At 38.3% G+C, this 16069-nt stretch overlaps 1 protein-coding gene across 1 annotated transcript in view; it reads left to right on the plus strand.

Annotated features, from left to right (window-relative positions):
- The window catches only part of LOC139971885 (uncharacterized), a 50113-nt gene that overhangs the window by 8329 nt on the left and 25715 nt on the right, over nt 1-16069 (plus strand). The window contains exon 9 of the mRNA XM_071978702.1: nt 14474-14979. Coding sequence (XP_071834803.1) covers nt 14474-14979 — 506 coding nt within the window. The remainder of the gene's footprint in view (nt 1-14473; nt 14980-16069) is intronic.

The raw sequence follows: 16069 nt of genomic DNA on the forward strand, positions 1-16069 counted from the left end.
TGTTAACCTAGAAAGGACAGATTGGTGTGGTACAACTGTAGGTACATGCAAATATGTTCTTGTACTAAGTAGGTTTGTGTGAGTGTGGTTAAATTGTAGGTATCTGTCAGTGTAGGATACTGTAGTACATGTTTGTGTGGTTCTGCGTAGGTTTGTGTCTGTGTGGTACTGCTGTGTGGGTACATGTGTGTATGTGTGGTACCATTGCGGGGACATGCATGTAAGCATGTGAGGTGCTACTGTAGTTTCAGTAGTGTGGTTATGTGGATACATGTGTGTGTGGTACTGTGCAGGTGTGTGCCTGTGTGGTCTTTTACCTAGCAAGTCACACTTTTTCGAAAGACTTGTGAGACGTTTGTATGAGGTTACAACTTCTTAGAATTGCTCGAAAGATTGAGTGCCGGCTTTAAAAGCTATTTACTGGTAATTGTGGTTTGTAGGTTTCCATGAAGACATATGTGCTTACTAGTTATGATACTTGTTCATAATCTTAGGCTTCCTAGGTATGTTGTTGGTTGAGATTCTGCTAGTTCTATATGATTTATTCCTGGATGTATTCACAGGTTATCCAATCCTTTAAGAGTAGATTCCAATTTCTTCTGGTGACAAAGTTTCTTTTCTGTATTTTATTGCTTCTTCCCTGTTGTATGCAAACTATGCATATCTTAGGCACATCTTAGGCTTCCTAGGTACGTTGTTGGTTGACATTCTGCTAGTGCAAATGACTAATTTCTGGATGTATTCACAGTTTATCCAATCCTTTCAGAGTAGATTCCAATTTCTTCTGGTGACAAAGTTTCTTTTCTATATTTTATCGGCTCTTCCCTGTTGTATGCAAAATATGCATGCATATACATAAATGCATACATTATGTTGGATGGACTGTGTCCGCTCTTGCAGTTTTGGTTTTCATTGTCCGTGTCCATTGTTTACATTGATTATCTAAAGGAAAGACTATGGAGTGTTGGTTTGTGTAGTTTCACCCAGGTAGACATTGAAATAACTTGTCAATAGTTTAAAATAGCTCTTGCTCGTTTCCTCTCTTGTGTCAGGTTCTGTGTGTATAAATACAGTGTGAATAGTGTCAGTGTATGTTTGTAAGATGGGAATCATAGTCTGTTATAGCATCGGCATTTCTATGGTTTTGTATTCTTCTGAAGTTTTATCTTTGTCGTGAATCAGTATCTCCAAATCAAAGAGGGTCATCTGTTGAGGTAAGTGGTAATTTGGTGCGAGAGTGTTTAACAAACGTTAAAATATTTAGGATATTATATGACAAGCAGCAAACATGCTCTTCACCCCTATTTTCATTCATCTTTTGGGAAATTGGGAGAAAGAGGGAGGGAGGGGGGGGGGCCAGGAGGATGATCAGTAGGTTTAATTGGTTATTATTAAAACAGATTAGAGACAAAAAGGGTGAAAATGACAATTTTCTTGATGTAGCAATTACCTCAGAAGCAAATTGATTGATTTGACACATTTTAATGTCACATTTTGTATGAGTTTTCGGATAAGATGGAAATTTTTCATCGTTTTATGGAAATATCTATCAGATTTGTAATTTCGATACAGCAGTGAGAACTCAAAATAAGTTAAACCGGTCAGGTGGGCGCATTCGCGTACTGTGACGAAAACTTACCCGCAAAGAATACTTTTCCAAATTGTCAAACTTGCAACAATTCTTTGACTTTACGGGTAAACAATGTTTAAAATCTGGAAACTAAAGAGGGAGAGAGTCTCAAGCTGAGATGGATCTTCAAAATAGATTAGCTCACCAATGTATGGTGTGAAATTTGATGTTTTAAAAAATGGGCTTTTAGTTCATGAAATGTTTGGTTTTGGTGTAGGGATCCTTTTTGGGGGTGTGATTAATATTATATCAGACTGAAATTAAGTTGCTGGTTGGTTCCTATTCAGTAGGATGTTAGCAGGCTTCATGCTTTGTCACTTCTAAAGGCCACCCTCTTCTATATTAGAGATATCACTGCGTGTTTGCTGCTTGTTGAAACAATTACAGACATAACAATTGAGACCCTGGAATTGCCTCATTCTAGAGTCTTTATCTGATGTGTTCTTCTAGAAGAATTAATGTATGAAATCCTTGAAATTACCATAAATATTTACTTGAGAATCTGTTGTACGAAAGAGAAAAATTAAAAACATAAATCATTCTTTGGGGTAAAAATGTAGTTTTGGTCTCAATTTCTTGTCTGTGATTGTTATTTGCTGACTTCCAAGTGTTGTATTGATGTCAAAAATATGAGATCATTTTTCATTCCACCAGAAATATACAAATAAGGACTGAATGTGTAGAGGGAGGATATGGTGATCATTCTACAAATTCTAGCCATTCCCTGGGGATGAAATTTGGGGGGGGGGGCTAATCGTCTTTCAATAAACGTTCATGCGGTTTGACAATTATTGCCCTTAATTTTGAGCTACAAAAATTGGCCATCCTTTTGAAAATAATTCTCGAGTATCTTCTGAACTGAATTCATGTGGGTCAAAAGAAGACAAAGTAGCAGTGTGAAATTATAGGAAAACTGTTCGAGAGTTTGCAAGTAAAATGGTTGCTATGCTTGATGCACTAGTCTCAACTTCCTGGTGGGGAGAGGGGCAGGGAAGGTTCCTTAAGAGTGGTGATAGTTTATGTTCCATTTTTAAGAGGGGTGGGGGTGGCGGGAAGAGGAAAGAAGATTAAGGTTGTAGCCTGAAGCTGTGATCACGAGCCAAACCAGAGCAGTATTTGAAAAATTTCTGTGCTTTATGATCTCATATTTTTGACCACGTTTATTTTCTTGCATTTCATGTTCTTCGGCTTTCACTAATATTCTTTGAGGTACGATATTCATCAAATCAATAATTACATGTCTCAAATGTTTGTTACAATTGGACCAATTTTTATTTGTGCCCTCTTTATACCATGAAAATATGACCTTGCCTCCTATGTGTTTCTCTTGGCTGGCTGTCAGTCCAGGGAAAAGACTACCCACAAGGACAGAAAGTTACAGTGAAAACCGAAGTGAAAACAAACTTCAGACTCATGATAATGATTTCAGATTAACAAATTAACGTAATTAATTATCAATTTATTGCGATGAAGAGGTCCCTCTCTTGTCGTCTCCTACCCCAAAAATTGAATATTTTTCATTCCTCTGTTTTCTGAAGAAAACAAATTTGACAGAATATTTGGATTACAAAAGCTTAAAGTTGGAACAGAAAAGCGAAGGTTGACAAATTGGCTGTCATGTTATCATGGTATGATGTGTGGCAAATGAATTTTTGTGGGCTGTGTATCTTACCTTTCTCCTCAAGCAATACAGACAAATTATTTACCAGCTTTGACAGGGTTGGGGAGGGGGAGGGAGGGGATTGGAGGACCTGTTAACTATGTGCCTGTAATGCAATTTTTGGAAACTTCTCACCTTTTAATGCCTGAAGCCCTTTCTACTGAAACTACTAATTTTTCGTTTGTTACAATTTTTGGCTAACCATGGTTCAAGTGTGAAGGGGAAATGCAAGGGGCTAATTCTGGGTCTAAATTGGTTCAAACTTACTCCTCTCATCTCATAACAACAAGGTGGCATTGTTTTTGGTTACAGCATTTTAGAAGAGAAACAGTCCATGTTGATGTTGTCTCTCCGTCGTTACCTGTTGCTTGATGGGAAAAAGGAAATATACACAGCCTTTTATATTTGATACCTGCTGTATTGCAAATGTTGTTGAAACTCCTTGAGGGAAGGAATAAACTCTGCAGTCACGATATCCGATCTCTGCAACATTTGTTATTTTGTGGACAATTTTTCCGGTGCCTTCACACGGCAGAGTTGAACGACTCTTTCTTTTAGACACGGGGACGGGGTGAAATAAAGAACACGCATCAACAGTATTAGTCGTAAAAAATACAATACCGCTGAGGTTACTCATTCTGTGCAAGTTTTTTTTTTTTTTTTTATACTTTCGCGTTTTGTAGATCAGCTGCTTGACAGAGAAGTAGGACTTTTGAAAGTGTCTCATTGGCCTCTTAAGTCCTTTGAAATACAATTGGGACCTTTTACCTTTGAATTAATTGGAAATAGGAGACATATTGTCCTTAGACTTGGTAGAAGTCAGTTCAATGATTGGATCAACAGGTGAAGAAGTTTTTGGGGGAGGCCTTAATCCCCTTTTATGTAGTTACAGGTGGCAGGAAGGGGACTGTGGTCAACCCCAGAACTTGGCAAAAAAATGGTGAAGTGCTAGAATACTGCTGTTAAATTGGGCAACAAATCAATTGTAATGTGACCATCTAGTAGTTACTGCAGTGGAGCAACTTACTGCACTATAGGTCTTGTGCAGTGTGTATGTAGGATAGGTTGCAGGGCATTTGGCCACTTCATTTCATTTGGTGAACAAGTTTGTTTTCAGGTGGTGGGTGGTGGGGGGGGGTTAGGAGAGGGAGGAAAATAAAGAAGAGCGGCCTTGTATGACATGACTTGAAGGAACTCTTAATTATTTGACTTAATTTGCATATTTGCACAAATCTTTTACCCTCAAAAGTGACACGGTCATCGTAAAATAAAACGAACAAAGTCCAAAATAACTTCTGTTGCACTTTCAAAGGTACCTTCTTCTCTCGCTGTCATACATTGTAATATTTTGATATGTACTGAAGTAAGCATTTTGCCTACTTTTCAGACATATCTACTCAAGTTATTAAATTTGTATACTCTCGTATTCTGCACAACTTCATGTTTGATCTCTGTAGTCTGTACAACTTATATCAGACATTAAAAAAAAATGCTGGGAGAAACATATACAGCCCCTTAATCATCAAATTATACACAGTAAAGCTAGAGAACTTTATATCTATTATTCTACTGTACAGTAACCTTAGGTAACTTCTCATTCGACAACAAGTACCGTCTGTAACGCAAGCCCAGTTTGTCTACCAGCGAACTTGTCAGCAAAATGTCTTAAGCATTTATCTCTGAAAGATAGTCCCAGCTAAAGATGTCAACGCATCAGGACAAAGCTGTTTAAACTTTTTGCATGAACAGAGTTTTTGGAGGTACAGTTACTGAAGCATTTCTTGATGTAATGTTTAACATCCTTTTTACATAGGCATAGACTTCCATCAGCACTATTTCATTCTGTAGATCGTTAAACGTCTTTTCCTGTAATTAATACGGTAATTGATACAGTAACAGTAATCACAGAATAATAGTGGTGGCATCTCTTTGAAAAATGATGTTAGCGAAAACTTACAAGTTTAATGTCTAATCTATGACAAGAAAGAAAAAAACTTGAAGAGTAATGCGACCAATCCTCTGACATTAGCATGTCGATTGTAAGTAATTATTACAAAAATTTGCTGGTGTTCACTTTGGTGTAGTCACAATGTTCGCTGTGCCCTTCCTCTCTGCTTTTATCTTACCAAATAACCCTCCTCGTTGTGTCATGCAGATGCATGTGTCAAGATCTCTAATATTCTTGTAAATACAAACTGTACGTCTACACATCGCTTGCCTTCTGTTACATATATCCTCGCTGCCACCGTCTAACTCTCTCTGTTTGTCATGGATGCACATAAAGGCAGACAGGGTTTCGTTTTCATCCCGGATCAGTTCCCAGTTGGTGCTCTTTGAAAGATAGTTTTGCCCTGCTTCAATGCTCTGCTTTGATTGAATTATTTCAGTAGCTTTCACAACCTCCATAAGTAACTTATCTCCCTTTCCACTGAGTGATATCTACCGTTTTGCACTGACGACATCTGATCTTTTCCACGAAACACACCATGACATGATCATCGTTGGTAAACAAGCTGCCTGCCTCTCAATCAATTATAAGGTGCTTTAATAGTATACTACAACATTCAACTGTTAAACTGTTTTGTTTTTTTTGTATACGGTACATCGAAATTTCTCTTGCTGTTGGAACTTTGCTCAGATAGTATACATCTGTGTGTTACTGTTTACTCAAAGAAATACATGAAACTACCTTTGCAGTTTTTAAGTCCTGTTATTAAAGTACACTGGGTGAAAAGCTTCCACCGACTTTTCGAGAATCTTTCAAAGAAAATTGTACTCGACTCTACAAACTACACTCAGCAAATTTTACATGATGCATATTTAGTAACAATGTAAACGCCTTGCTTTTTCGATACCGTTCTACACGTCTCGTCCGCATACAACCTCCTATCGAGATTCTGAGCTCTATTCTCTTCTCTTCCGTGTAGGACCCTATGCTATGATGCACATTCAAACACAGAGGGGCCAGGAGTGTCCCATCTGCGAGCAAATATTAGAGGGCCCCGAATTCTCATATCACACTTGTACGCATACCAGCCCTCATCCCCCAAAGTCACAGGACAGGTTTACAGGCCTGGGACATTTCAAGTGCAAATACTGTGACAGAACTTTCAAGGCCCGGCCTTCGTGCCATAGGCACGAGAAGGTCCACTTGGCACCGAGGGCCCACGTCTGTGACGTATGCGACGCAGGGTTCCACAGGAGAGATATGCTGCTGAGGCATATGCGCATACATCTTAAAAGTGACGCCCAAACCACGCAGAGCAACTGCTTTCACAAGTGTTTCATGTGCCATAAAACGTTTTACCGTAAGGATATGTACCAGAACCATCTGCGCGTTCATCAGAAGAGACTAGCCGCAAAGTAGTTACCGTCCGACACGGATAACTTTTTAACAAAACTACTTTTTGATGAGTGCATTCAGACATTCCTTACTACACTTTTGTAACTTTTGCCTTGAGAAGAATTATCCCTGATTAAGGCTATTGGTGGACTAGAAACAAAATTGATAAGACTCTGGTCTCCTGTATGTAAATATAGCAAACATCCTTTTAATAACCTGTGAGTGAAAAGTTGTGTTCTAATTTTACTCATTGATTACTGTAATTAAGTAAAGGTAATTTGTAATACTTGTACTGCACAGTAGCAAATATGTGGTCAAGCTGTTTAATAATAAGGCAGTGGACTTGCGATGTATTGCCTCTCTTCACCCAGGTGTATAAATGGGGACCTGTGAAATAAACTGTCAGTTTGGCGCTGTTTAGCTGCTGCCATGTGGAGGGATTTGTCTCTATGTTTGACAGGTTATCGTTGACCAGGGTAATATTGTTATGCGCCTTGAGCACCGTTATCTATGGATATGCCTGCGCTTAATCAATCCTCGATATTATATCAATATATAATGTGATGCAACATAACTCATTACCTTTCTATTCTTTTGAACAATTAACTGATATTTCTTCTTCTTCTTGGGAAGAAATTTGTGCTCAGTATTTTTAGTACCTTACTTTATCATATAATAAAATCGTTTGGTGGGATTTTTTTTTCTCTGCTGTACACAACATAAGGCCGAAGTCATGGTTTTGTCATAATTTTTTTTTATGCATTTTTGTTTTGTTTTTTAATTGTCAACTGTTAGGTATTTATTTTGGAGAGGCACTGAATACTATTTTAGACGGACCAAAGTTATGGCCTAACAGGCCTTTATATTAAGCCTGTCCTGTCACCTTGTAGCTTTTTCTACCCCCCTCTTGGCCGGTGCTATCACTTACACATCTCTGTAAACTGTACAAAAACCACACATCCTGATGATAAAGACCTGTGCTCTTACATTCCTTGTAAAATAAGAGGGGAAAAAAATAATGGCATTTAGACATCTCTAGAATAAGAACCGGAGTGCCATTCAAATTAGCATTTTTTTCTCTCTTTGTTTAGAATTGTATCTTCCTGTGCCCAAGATTACTACTACCCAAGAGAGGATATGTCACTATGGCAACCAAAATGTCGGAGACCGAGACATTTCAAACGTGTTTAGTTCGGTTCTTTTAGGGCAGGTACCCTCCCAGAAAAGACCACGCACCAAGCGCAGTGCACGGAAAGGACACTTCCAGTGCAAATACTGCGATAAAGTTTTCAATTTTCAGCCCAACTGTTACAGGCACCAAAAGACCCATCTGACTCCCAAATCCCATATCTGTTTCGTCTGTAATAAGGGTTTCCACAGGAAGGACCATCTTCTGTCGCACATGCAGGTGCATAGATTTAAGCCCCCCAAATGAAAAAAGAGACAATGGGTGTGTGGTAGGGGGGGGAGATAGTTGGTTTTGCTTGTGCCATCAGGCGGTATGGTAACGCAGGGATTATTTTATCCGGCATCGCAAAATACTAGGCAAAATGGTAAAATTGCTACACGATTCCAACGTTGTGTAGCAGTTTAAAACTGCAGCACAAAATTCGAACACTTTAAATTATTCCCCCTGTAAGGCTGTAACTACAGATGCTCCCCTTTGTGTGTTTATTAACTGTATCTGAGGCTGTAAATACAAACAGTTTTATGAGTGTTTAAATAACCAACGAGTATACTGTATTTTAGTTTTTAAACCTATTTAAAAAAAATTGTGTTTCAGTGGTTTCATGATTGAAATATAGAAAATGAAAGAGACCAAAAAATATAGAGAATAATATTTAATAAAAAAAAAGTGCAGAGACAAACGAAAGCTGTTTCCTTTCTTTCTTTAGGACAACATCTGATTTCTACGGTGATAGCAGCCGAGGGGAAACAGTGTACCTTTGAATTATTAGGAAACTTGAACGAGGCCAATCATGATTGCGCTGAAAGACATAACTTACCCAGCTTAAGTAGTGGACCGTTTGTGTCCCTTCCTTCGAATGATTCAGAGAACAGCAAAAAGGAGTACATGTGCTCCTACTGTAATAAAATGTTTAGGTCGCAATATAACTGTGCCAGGCACCAAAAGGTTCACACGGCACCCGAGATCCATGCCTGTAGAGTCTGCAAGAAAGAATATAATCGTAAAGATAACCTGCTTAGACACGAACGGAGTCACGATCAGCCCGACGAAACCGTGCCCGGTCTGCCCTCGGCTCACAACATTCCCTAAATTTTAAACCACATAGACAAGATTTGCAGTTGAATATCAAAACAAAGACATAATTTGTACCCTTTTTTTTTTTTTTTTTTTTTTTTTTTACACGATATGCTCACATATACCAATTTTTTTAATATAGATTGCAACCAAAAAGCACTTGAGGGTTAATTTTTCTTTTTTTGGGGGGGGGGGGTTTTTTGTGGTTTCATTGTTTGAAAGGGGCCGACAATTTTTTTTAATTTTTTTTTTTAACACGATATGTTCACATATACCAATTTTTTTTTAATATAGATTGCAACCAAAAAGCACTTGGTGGTTAATTATTTAATTATTTTTTTATTTTATATTTTTTTGGTTTCATTGTTTGAAAGGGACCGACAATTCCAGCTGGTCAACTGCATTAGTATGGGAGTTAAGTATTAAAACAGTCAGATACCTGTACAGAAATATGCTTTAAATTTACATACGCACAGTAACATTATGTAATCTAAACTGAAAATTTACATGGGGATTCACCTTTCTAATGTTATGCAAGACAACGTATGAAATTTCTGCTATGTGCATGAGCAGTCTTTGAAAGGAGTTGGCATTAATAAAAAATTTTAAAAAGAAGCAAATCAAAACTTTTTAAGGTCAGTATTAACAAATATCTCCTTACAATAGCTGATAAAATAATAATTTTAGATTAATTAGTAAAATCATGTATTCCCAGGTATTGACTAACTTCTAGGTGTGATCCCCGTAAGACCACTGCTACTTTTGTGGTTATGTACAGTATGTGTTTGGTGAATAAAGATAGCACATGGAATTACTGTGTAGGCTACACTTGTATGTAAACTCTGTTGCATTAAAGTGACATGTAATACAATCTACATAATTTATGTACAGTGGTGTTACGTCGAGGTTGACAATATCGTCTGAGCATTATAGTCGGTTATCGTCTTTATAGTCGGATCGTCGAGCAACACTTTTATCGTCGGGAAGCTCAGGCAGCACTATTATAGTGGGGCAGCGCGAGTATCGTCAGCTTAAAATACACTATAAAAGTTGGTTATCATCGGTTTAGCTGCAGTATCGTCGGCAAGGCAGAGAGCTTAGAGGAAACGAACAATAGGTTGTGGTTTTTGCTTCCAGGAGCAACAGCCACGAGGAAGAATGGCTATAACAATAGATCAGACAGTAAACTAATTGCAAGATAATTCCTTGCAAGAGGACTGAGGCCATGACCAAACACTACTGTACTGTATATTATCAATGTCAACAATACTGTACAAATCTGAATATAGGCCTACAGAAAATATTTCGATTTTGAATGCCTTAGTAAATCATAATTGATTTTGTAATGAAGCCTCGCTGATTTTAACGGATATATAATACATAACACTATATGAACATCAGAAATACAATCATACTTCCCAGTATCAATCACGCTGATTCATTCCGTACCGCTGAAATACACCCTATCCGTTGACCGGTCTGACCCGCACATAGAGCTTTAACCCTTGGGCCTACAGTATCTGTAGACTAGAATCAACAATTCAACAACAATTTCTTTCAATTTTTCACCCGAGAAAGCCCGAGGAACATTATAACTACAAATATTCTTCTTGGTTGTCTCGTTCTCAAAATCCTCTTTTTTTTTTTTTTGTCGTTCAACGTATCGACGTTAAAAAATATCCTTCCAGACTTATGGCAAAAGCAGAATCGAAAGCAAATGGCAAAACGTCTGGTTGCACAATATTTTACGGCAGAAGAGCGAGTACATGGGAACATATCAGGGAAGCGGGGCAAGACCCAACTAGATCAACAGCGCCTCCAGGAAATAAGACGATCCATATTTGACTTGGCACCGCTACCGACACATCAGGCAGAGGAAGCTGAGTGGGCACGTGTGAAGACAGCCATCGATCTGTTCAACAGGCACTACAGACAGCAACTGCGAGAAAAGGCTGATCGCGACAGTAGATAACCTTATCTAGTTGTACAGAAGAATATTCATTATGTTGTAATGTAACAATTTATCAGTGAGTTACAACTGAACTTGATAGATAGAAGATAGATAGGTAGAAAACTTTATTGTCCATTTCAGAAAAACAAAAAACGGAAATTATTTCCCATCGACAGTAAACAAAGTAAAACAGTAGTGAATACAAACAAAACCATACAATAAACAAACTATTAGTGAACAACAGATACGATAATAAAACTAAATTAGCAGAACCAGAACAGTAACAGAAGCAGCACAGAGAGCTGCAAGTGACAGATCACACACTGTGGCCAAATCGCTTTGCACGCGAGTTAAACAAGTGTATTGCCTCAGGTAAGAAAGAATTGCGGAACCTGGACGTTTTAGTATGGGGCACCAAATAATATCTCTTTAGTTGTCTCCTACAGTAGTTGTAAGTAACACAAAACAAGATCCATTTTATTTTCATTCTGTATTTATAAGATGTTGAACAATTTACTGTAGATGCTTCTAAACACATTCCTCACCACGTAAAATAAATAAAATAATATACGAGTTATGAGTGATTTAAAGTTTACAAAATATAAAAGGTGTTGCCTCAGTAATGTTTTTTTTTCACTTAAGAATAACATGAGTGTGATTTTTTGTGTGCTATTTCGTATACGCTATTTCGTCAAACTTATACATTTTTGTCCTAACTCAGTCAGATCATATTGGACAAGCTCCAAAATTGTACTGATAGATAGAGCTTATTTTAAACGCATTTTAGGATTCCTCCTACTGCCGACAAAAGTCTGTATCTCCTTCTGTTTTCGAGTTATGAGTGATTTAAAGTTTACAAAGTATAAAAGGTGTTGCCTCAAATAATTTTTTTCAATTTACGAATAACATGAGTGTGATTTTATATAGTAGATCATATTGGACAAGCTCCGAAATTGTACTGATAGATAGAGTGTATTTACAATGCATTTTAAAATTCCACTTTAAGTTAATCTAAAGTCGCGTAATGTGCTCTGATGTCCGTCTATTTGGTTCAAATTAAATCTTCTTGCAACACTTTTCACAGTGTCTGTATTAAAATCAGTTCATATGAAAATAACGATGGACGCTTAGGTCTTTGTTTAAGCACGTAACCTCCCCCCACCCCCACCCCTCCACTTTCCCTCTCAAGCTTTGAAGTCGACCCTTGCATAACGTGCGTGGGAATTGCTGCGGGTGTGTTTGATGTTCCGACCATTCAACTATGGTACATTCAAATGGCGCCGCGGCGGCTGCATTGCAGTGCCAGGTCGTAACAACAAAACTAAATGGGAGTTTTAAATCTATTAATTCACTATTAATATTCTGGATAACATCCACTAAATTTGTGTTCGGTCTGCAGATGTTTTATTCTTCACCTTATGGTGCATTTATATTGTAAGATATTGCCGGTAAAGAAACAAATCTTGCACCAATACTATATTATTGTTAGTGGATTGTAAACATTAAACACCGTTGCACTCGGAAAGGTACACAAGGTAATTTTTTTGTTACAGGGAAAGTAGTAAAACATTAGGCTATATATGTGAGGTGTTACATTGTTTTGCATCGAAGTTCGTGCATGTTGCGATAATACTGTAGACAACTTAGGCTAGGCCGCCTAGCAATGTACAGTAAGTTCAGAAGCGCATTGTATAGTTCAGTAGTTCTCTTCAGTTCATCAACAGACTGTAGGCCTGGTATCGTCTGGATTAACCGACGCTACGGACTATAATTTTAACAGTAGGGATCGATTTAATCCTTTCATGAAGGGTCGGTCCGCAACTTGGGCTAGGCCGTTTAGCAATGTCAGTTCAGTACAGTAGTTCTCTTTAGTGTTTATCAACAGACTAGGCCTGGTATCGTCGGGATTAACCAATGCTACCGACAATAAATTTAACAATAGCAATCGATTTAATCCTTTCATGGATGGTTGGTCCGCATCTTGAATTATCGTCGGGCTAATACACCTGTACTTTTGCAGTTTATCGTCGGGTAGAATTTTTATAGTCGGATCGTCGAAATTGAAATTTATCGTCCGGTAAAGTCGGGTGGTGTCAATTTAGACGTAACACCACTGTAGGAGATAATGTGAAGTGAGAATTTTTTTTAAAACTTTTTTTATGAGACTTATATTCACATATTTCCAACTCAAAGCATTCGGTCATAGAAAAGTATTGGGTAATGTGGAAGCAACCCCATCCAGCTTATGTAATTTAAACCCCCCCCCCCCTGGTTAATATGTACAGTAAGAGTGCTTCATGATTAACTTTTTTTTTAAACAACATAGTGGAACAAAGAAAAGATGCTTAACTGTGTTAAAGGGTGAAATTTAGTTTTTCTTCATAATTTGCTAAATTATACATAAAAGTTTATTTGGAATATATAGAGAGTTAAAGAAGAAAACATTGTGTTGGTTTCATGTTGGTTCAATGGTTCTTTGTTTCCTTTAATAAACTAGCGTTTTCTGATGTAAAATAACAATTTAGTTATCTGGGTTGGTCCTCTATTCCACATAAACCGTTCATGAAACAAGCACCAGCCAATGGGCCCCTGCCCTCCACCATCCTTACAGACCTTCCTTATGTAGCCACAATTTTTTCATGATATATACATGTACCATACTGTTACTCATGTCATCAAAACCTGTGTTACAACAAACATTGGAGATGAGTCTTTGAGGTAGGAGATACACAAGCCATCAAGTACACACTTATCTGCACCGTGAAGGGCTACTTATTGTATTTCAACATTCCCCCTCCAACCTGTGTCCCCCAATATATATAGGTCTGCTTAAAGAAGCCCACAGAAATTGATACAGTGACATTAAAATCCATGCTCTTCCTCCCACCCTCACCCCTCCCCTCCCATCTTCCCCTCCACCCTCCCTCCTCTTCCCTGCTCACTATCTCATCATTACTGTGGGTGCAGTGAATTTCAATCTTTATGAAAATACCAAGACATACATACTGTACTGTAGCGTTATCAATCAACACAGTCTACACAGATAACTCCCTCCCATTAGAACATGTACTAAACTTATCCTTATGTAGCACACTGGGTATTTGAACATACACTATATTTTGTAACCTCTGTTCAGCCAGCAAGGCGAACAGTTATAGAGGCCCTTCGCCTGTCGCTTTTGACAAAGACAAGTCATAACAAAGCTGTCCTTCGTGCATGGAAATTGTCCTTTTTTACATGGACAATATCTTAGTCAATACAAGGGCATGATGAAAATAAACCATGGCTCCTTCTTCAACACCTGTTGATGTCTCATGAAAAAGCCTGGGACATTCAACTTGTTCAGATTCTTTCTTTGTTTATTTTATGGTGACAGTCATGGGCTACCAGAAAAAGTATCATGGAGAAAACAAGTCCCCAAATATCAACTTCCTTCTTCGTCTTGTCATGTCCAAAATTCTATAACCAAGCTTGGACTTTCCTACAGTAGCAGAGCCGATTTCTAGTAGCAATTGGTTCACAATTATATCATTCCCCTCTGCTCCCAGTAGTAGACCAAATTCTGTTGAATATTATTAGGAGTAAAAGCAGACTTTTTTTTCTCTCTCTTTTTGTCTGTTCTATAGGGCCATCTGCCAGGTATCCTGCTCAAATGATGAATTTCACTCCTCCGGGACCGTCTCCCAGAGCAATTCATGATAGGCAACCACCCCCATCTCCTACCACTAGCACAGTGTCACGTCGCCGAAACGCCGACAGACTGTCTCGTTTAAATATCTTGTACCAATGCTCATTCTGTAGCAAGACTTTCAATTCCATCCCAAAGTTAACGAATCACGAAGGGTTTCACAAAAGGGTCGAAAGCGGCAGCTTCATGTGTAAGATCTGTTCGAGGCGGTTCGCCGGCGATAGAGACCTGAAACGCCACGAACGCGTCCACACTGGAGAGAAACCCTTCCAGTGTAGCGTCTGTTTCAAGGCGTTCGCTAGGAGCTCTTCACTAAGGAATCATCAGACACTCCACACGGGCGAAAAACCCTTCAAATGCGAAATGTGCAACGTAGGCTTCGAGAGGAAGAACTTGTTGCAACTGCACATCAATACGGGCTGTGGAAGCATGCCCCCAAATCAATGAAGCGATGTGTTACCTCGGTTACAAAACTTGTATTTTGGGGGAGGGGGGTAGGGACGGACATGGGATCACAAAATTCACCACTGTCTTGTTGTTTTGAATAGAATAACAGTAGGGTGAAATGCAGGCTTGGCTTATGAGGCATGCAAGTGCGAACAAATGCCTGAAATGGCTTCCGAGATTCACGATTTATCACACACAGTAAAAAAGCTTGAAAATGTGTTCTTTTAAAGAAGTTTCTTCAACGGAAATAACTTTCTTTTGCATTCATCAACTCACCCCTTGCTTTAATTGGTCTTACATGAGTTTCATTTACTCCTCAAAGTGCCAGTAACCGGAATTCATAGAAACTGTTGGAACATTGTGAAGTATATATCTAGTGACAGTACCCTACAGCAGGAGGGCATTGACAATCACACACAAAATGTAGATATCATGAAGTAAGTACCTATCTTTAGGAGTCCACACTTATAAAGCACCCCTAAAATTTCTTGACTGTGATTATAGCACACCTTGAATTGATAAAAGACAAGGTCCTCTAAATGTGTGAGTTGCAATGCATTTAGTAAAGGGTGTCCAATGTTACAAGAACTGATTGGAGAGGATGTCACAGCTATTTCCATGTTGGAACAAAAGAGTTTTGAACCCTCAAATATTCAATTCAATTCAATTCATAAGACTTTATTTCAATCTCTCGCATTAAAGTATGCAATTATGACAATAGACGTGGGTAAATGTATAAGAGAACAAGAGATTGAGGAGTACCAACAAGAAGCTCTGCAGAGCTTGTTTACGTTGACACCCCTTTACAAATAAAACATAGAAAGAAAGCTTAAGTATACAGAGAAAACAGAACAAAGATGGCAAAGAAAGGAAAATACAAAATCAATGATAGTTTGATATAAGATACTCTTTAAGACGTTTTTTGAAGGTGTTCAAAGTTTTACAACCAGTGATAGCAGTAGGGAGGGATATCTTCATGGAATTCTCTGTGTGTGAACATACAGAATTTGGTTATCACCCTGTACAGTAATGTTACATGACAGAGTCACCCATGAGCCGTGTTAAAATCAAAGTGTTGTGGGGGGGG

This window comes from Apostichopus japonicus, chromosome 1 (assembly GCF_037975245.1).
Source record: "Apostichopus japonicus isolate 1M-3 chromosome 1, ASM3797524v1, whole genome shotgun sequence".
NCBI classification, from domain to species: domain Eukaryota; kingdom Metazoa; phylum Echinodermata; class Holothuroidea; order Aspidochirotida; family Stichopodidae; genus Apostichopus; species Apostichopus japonicus.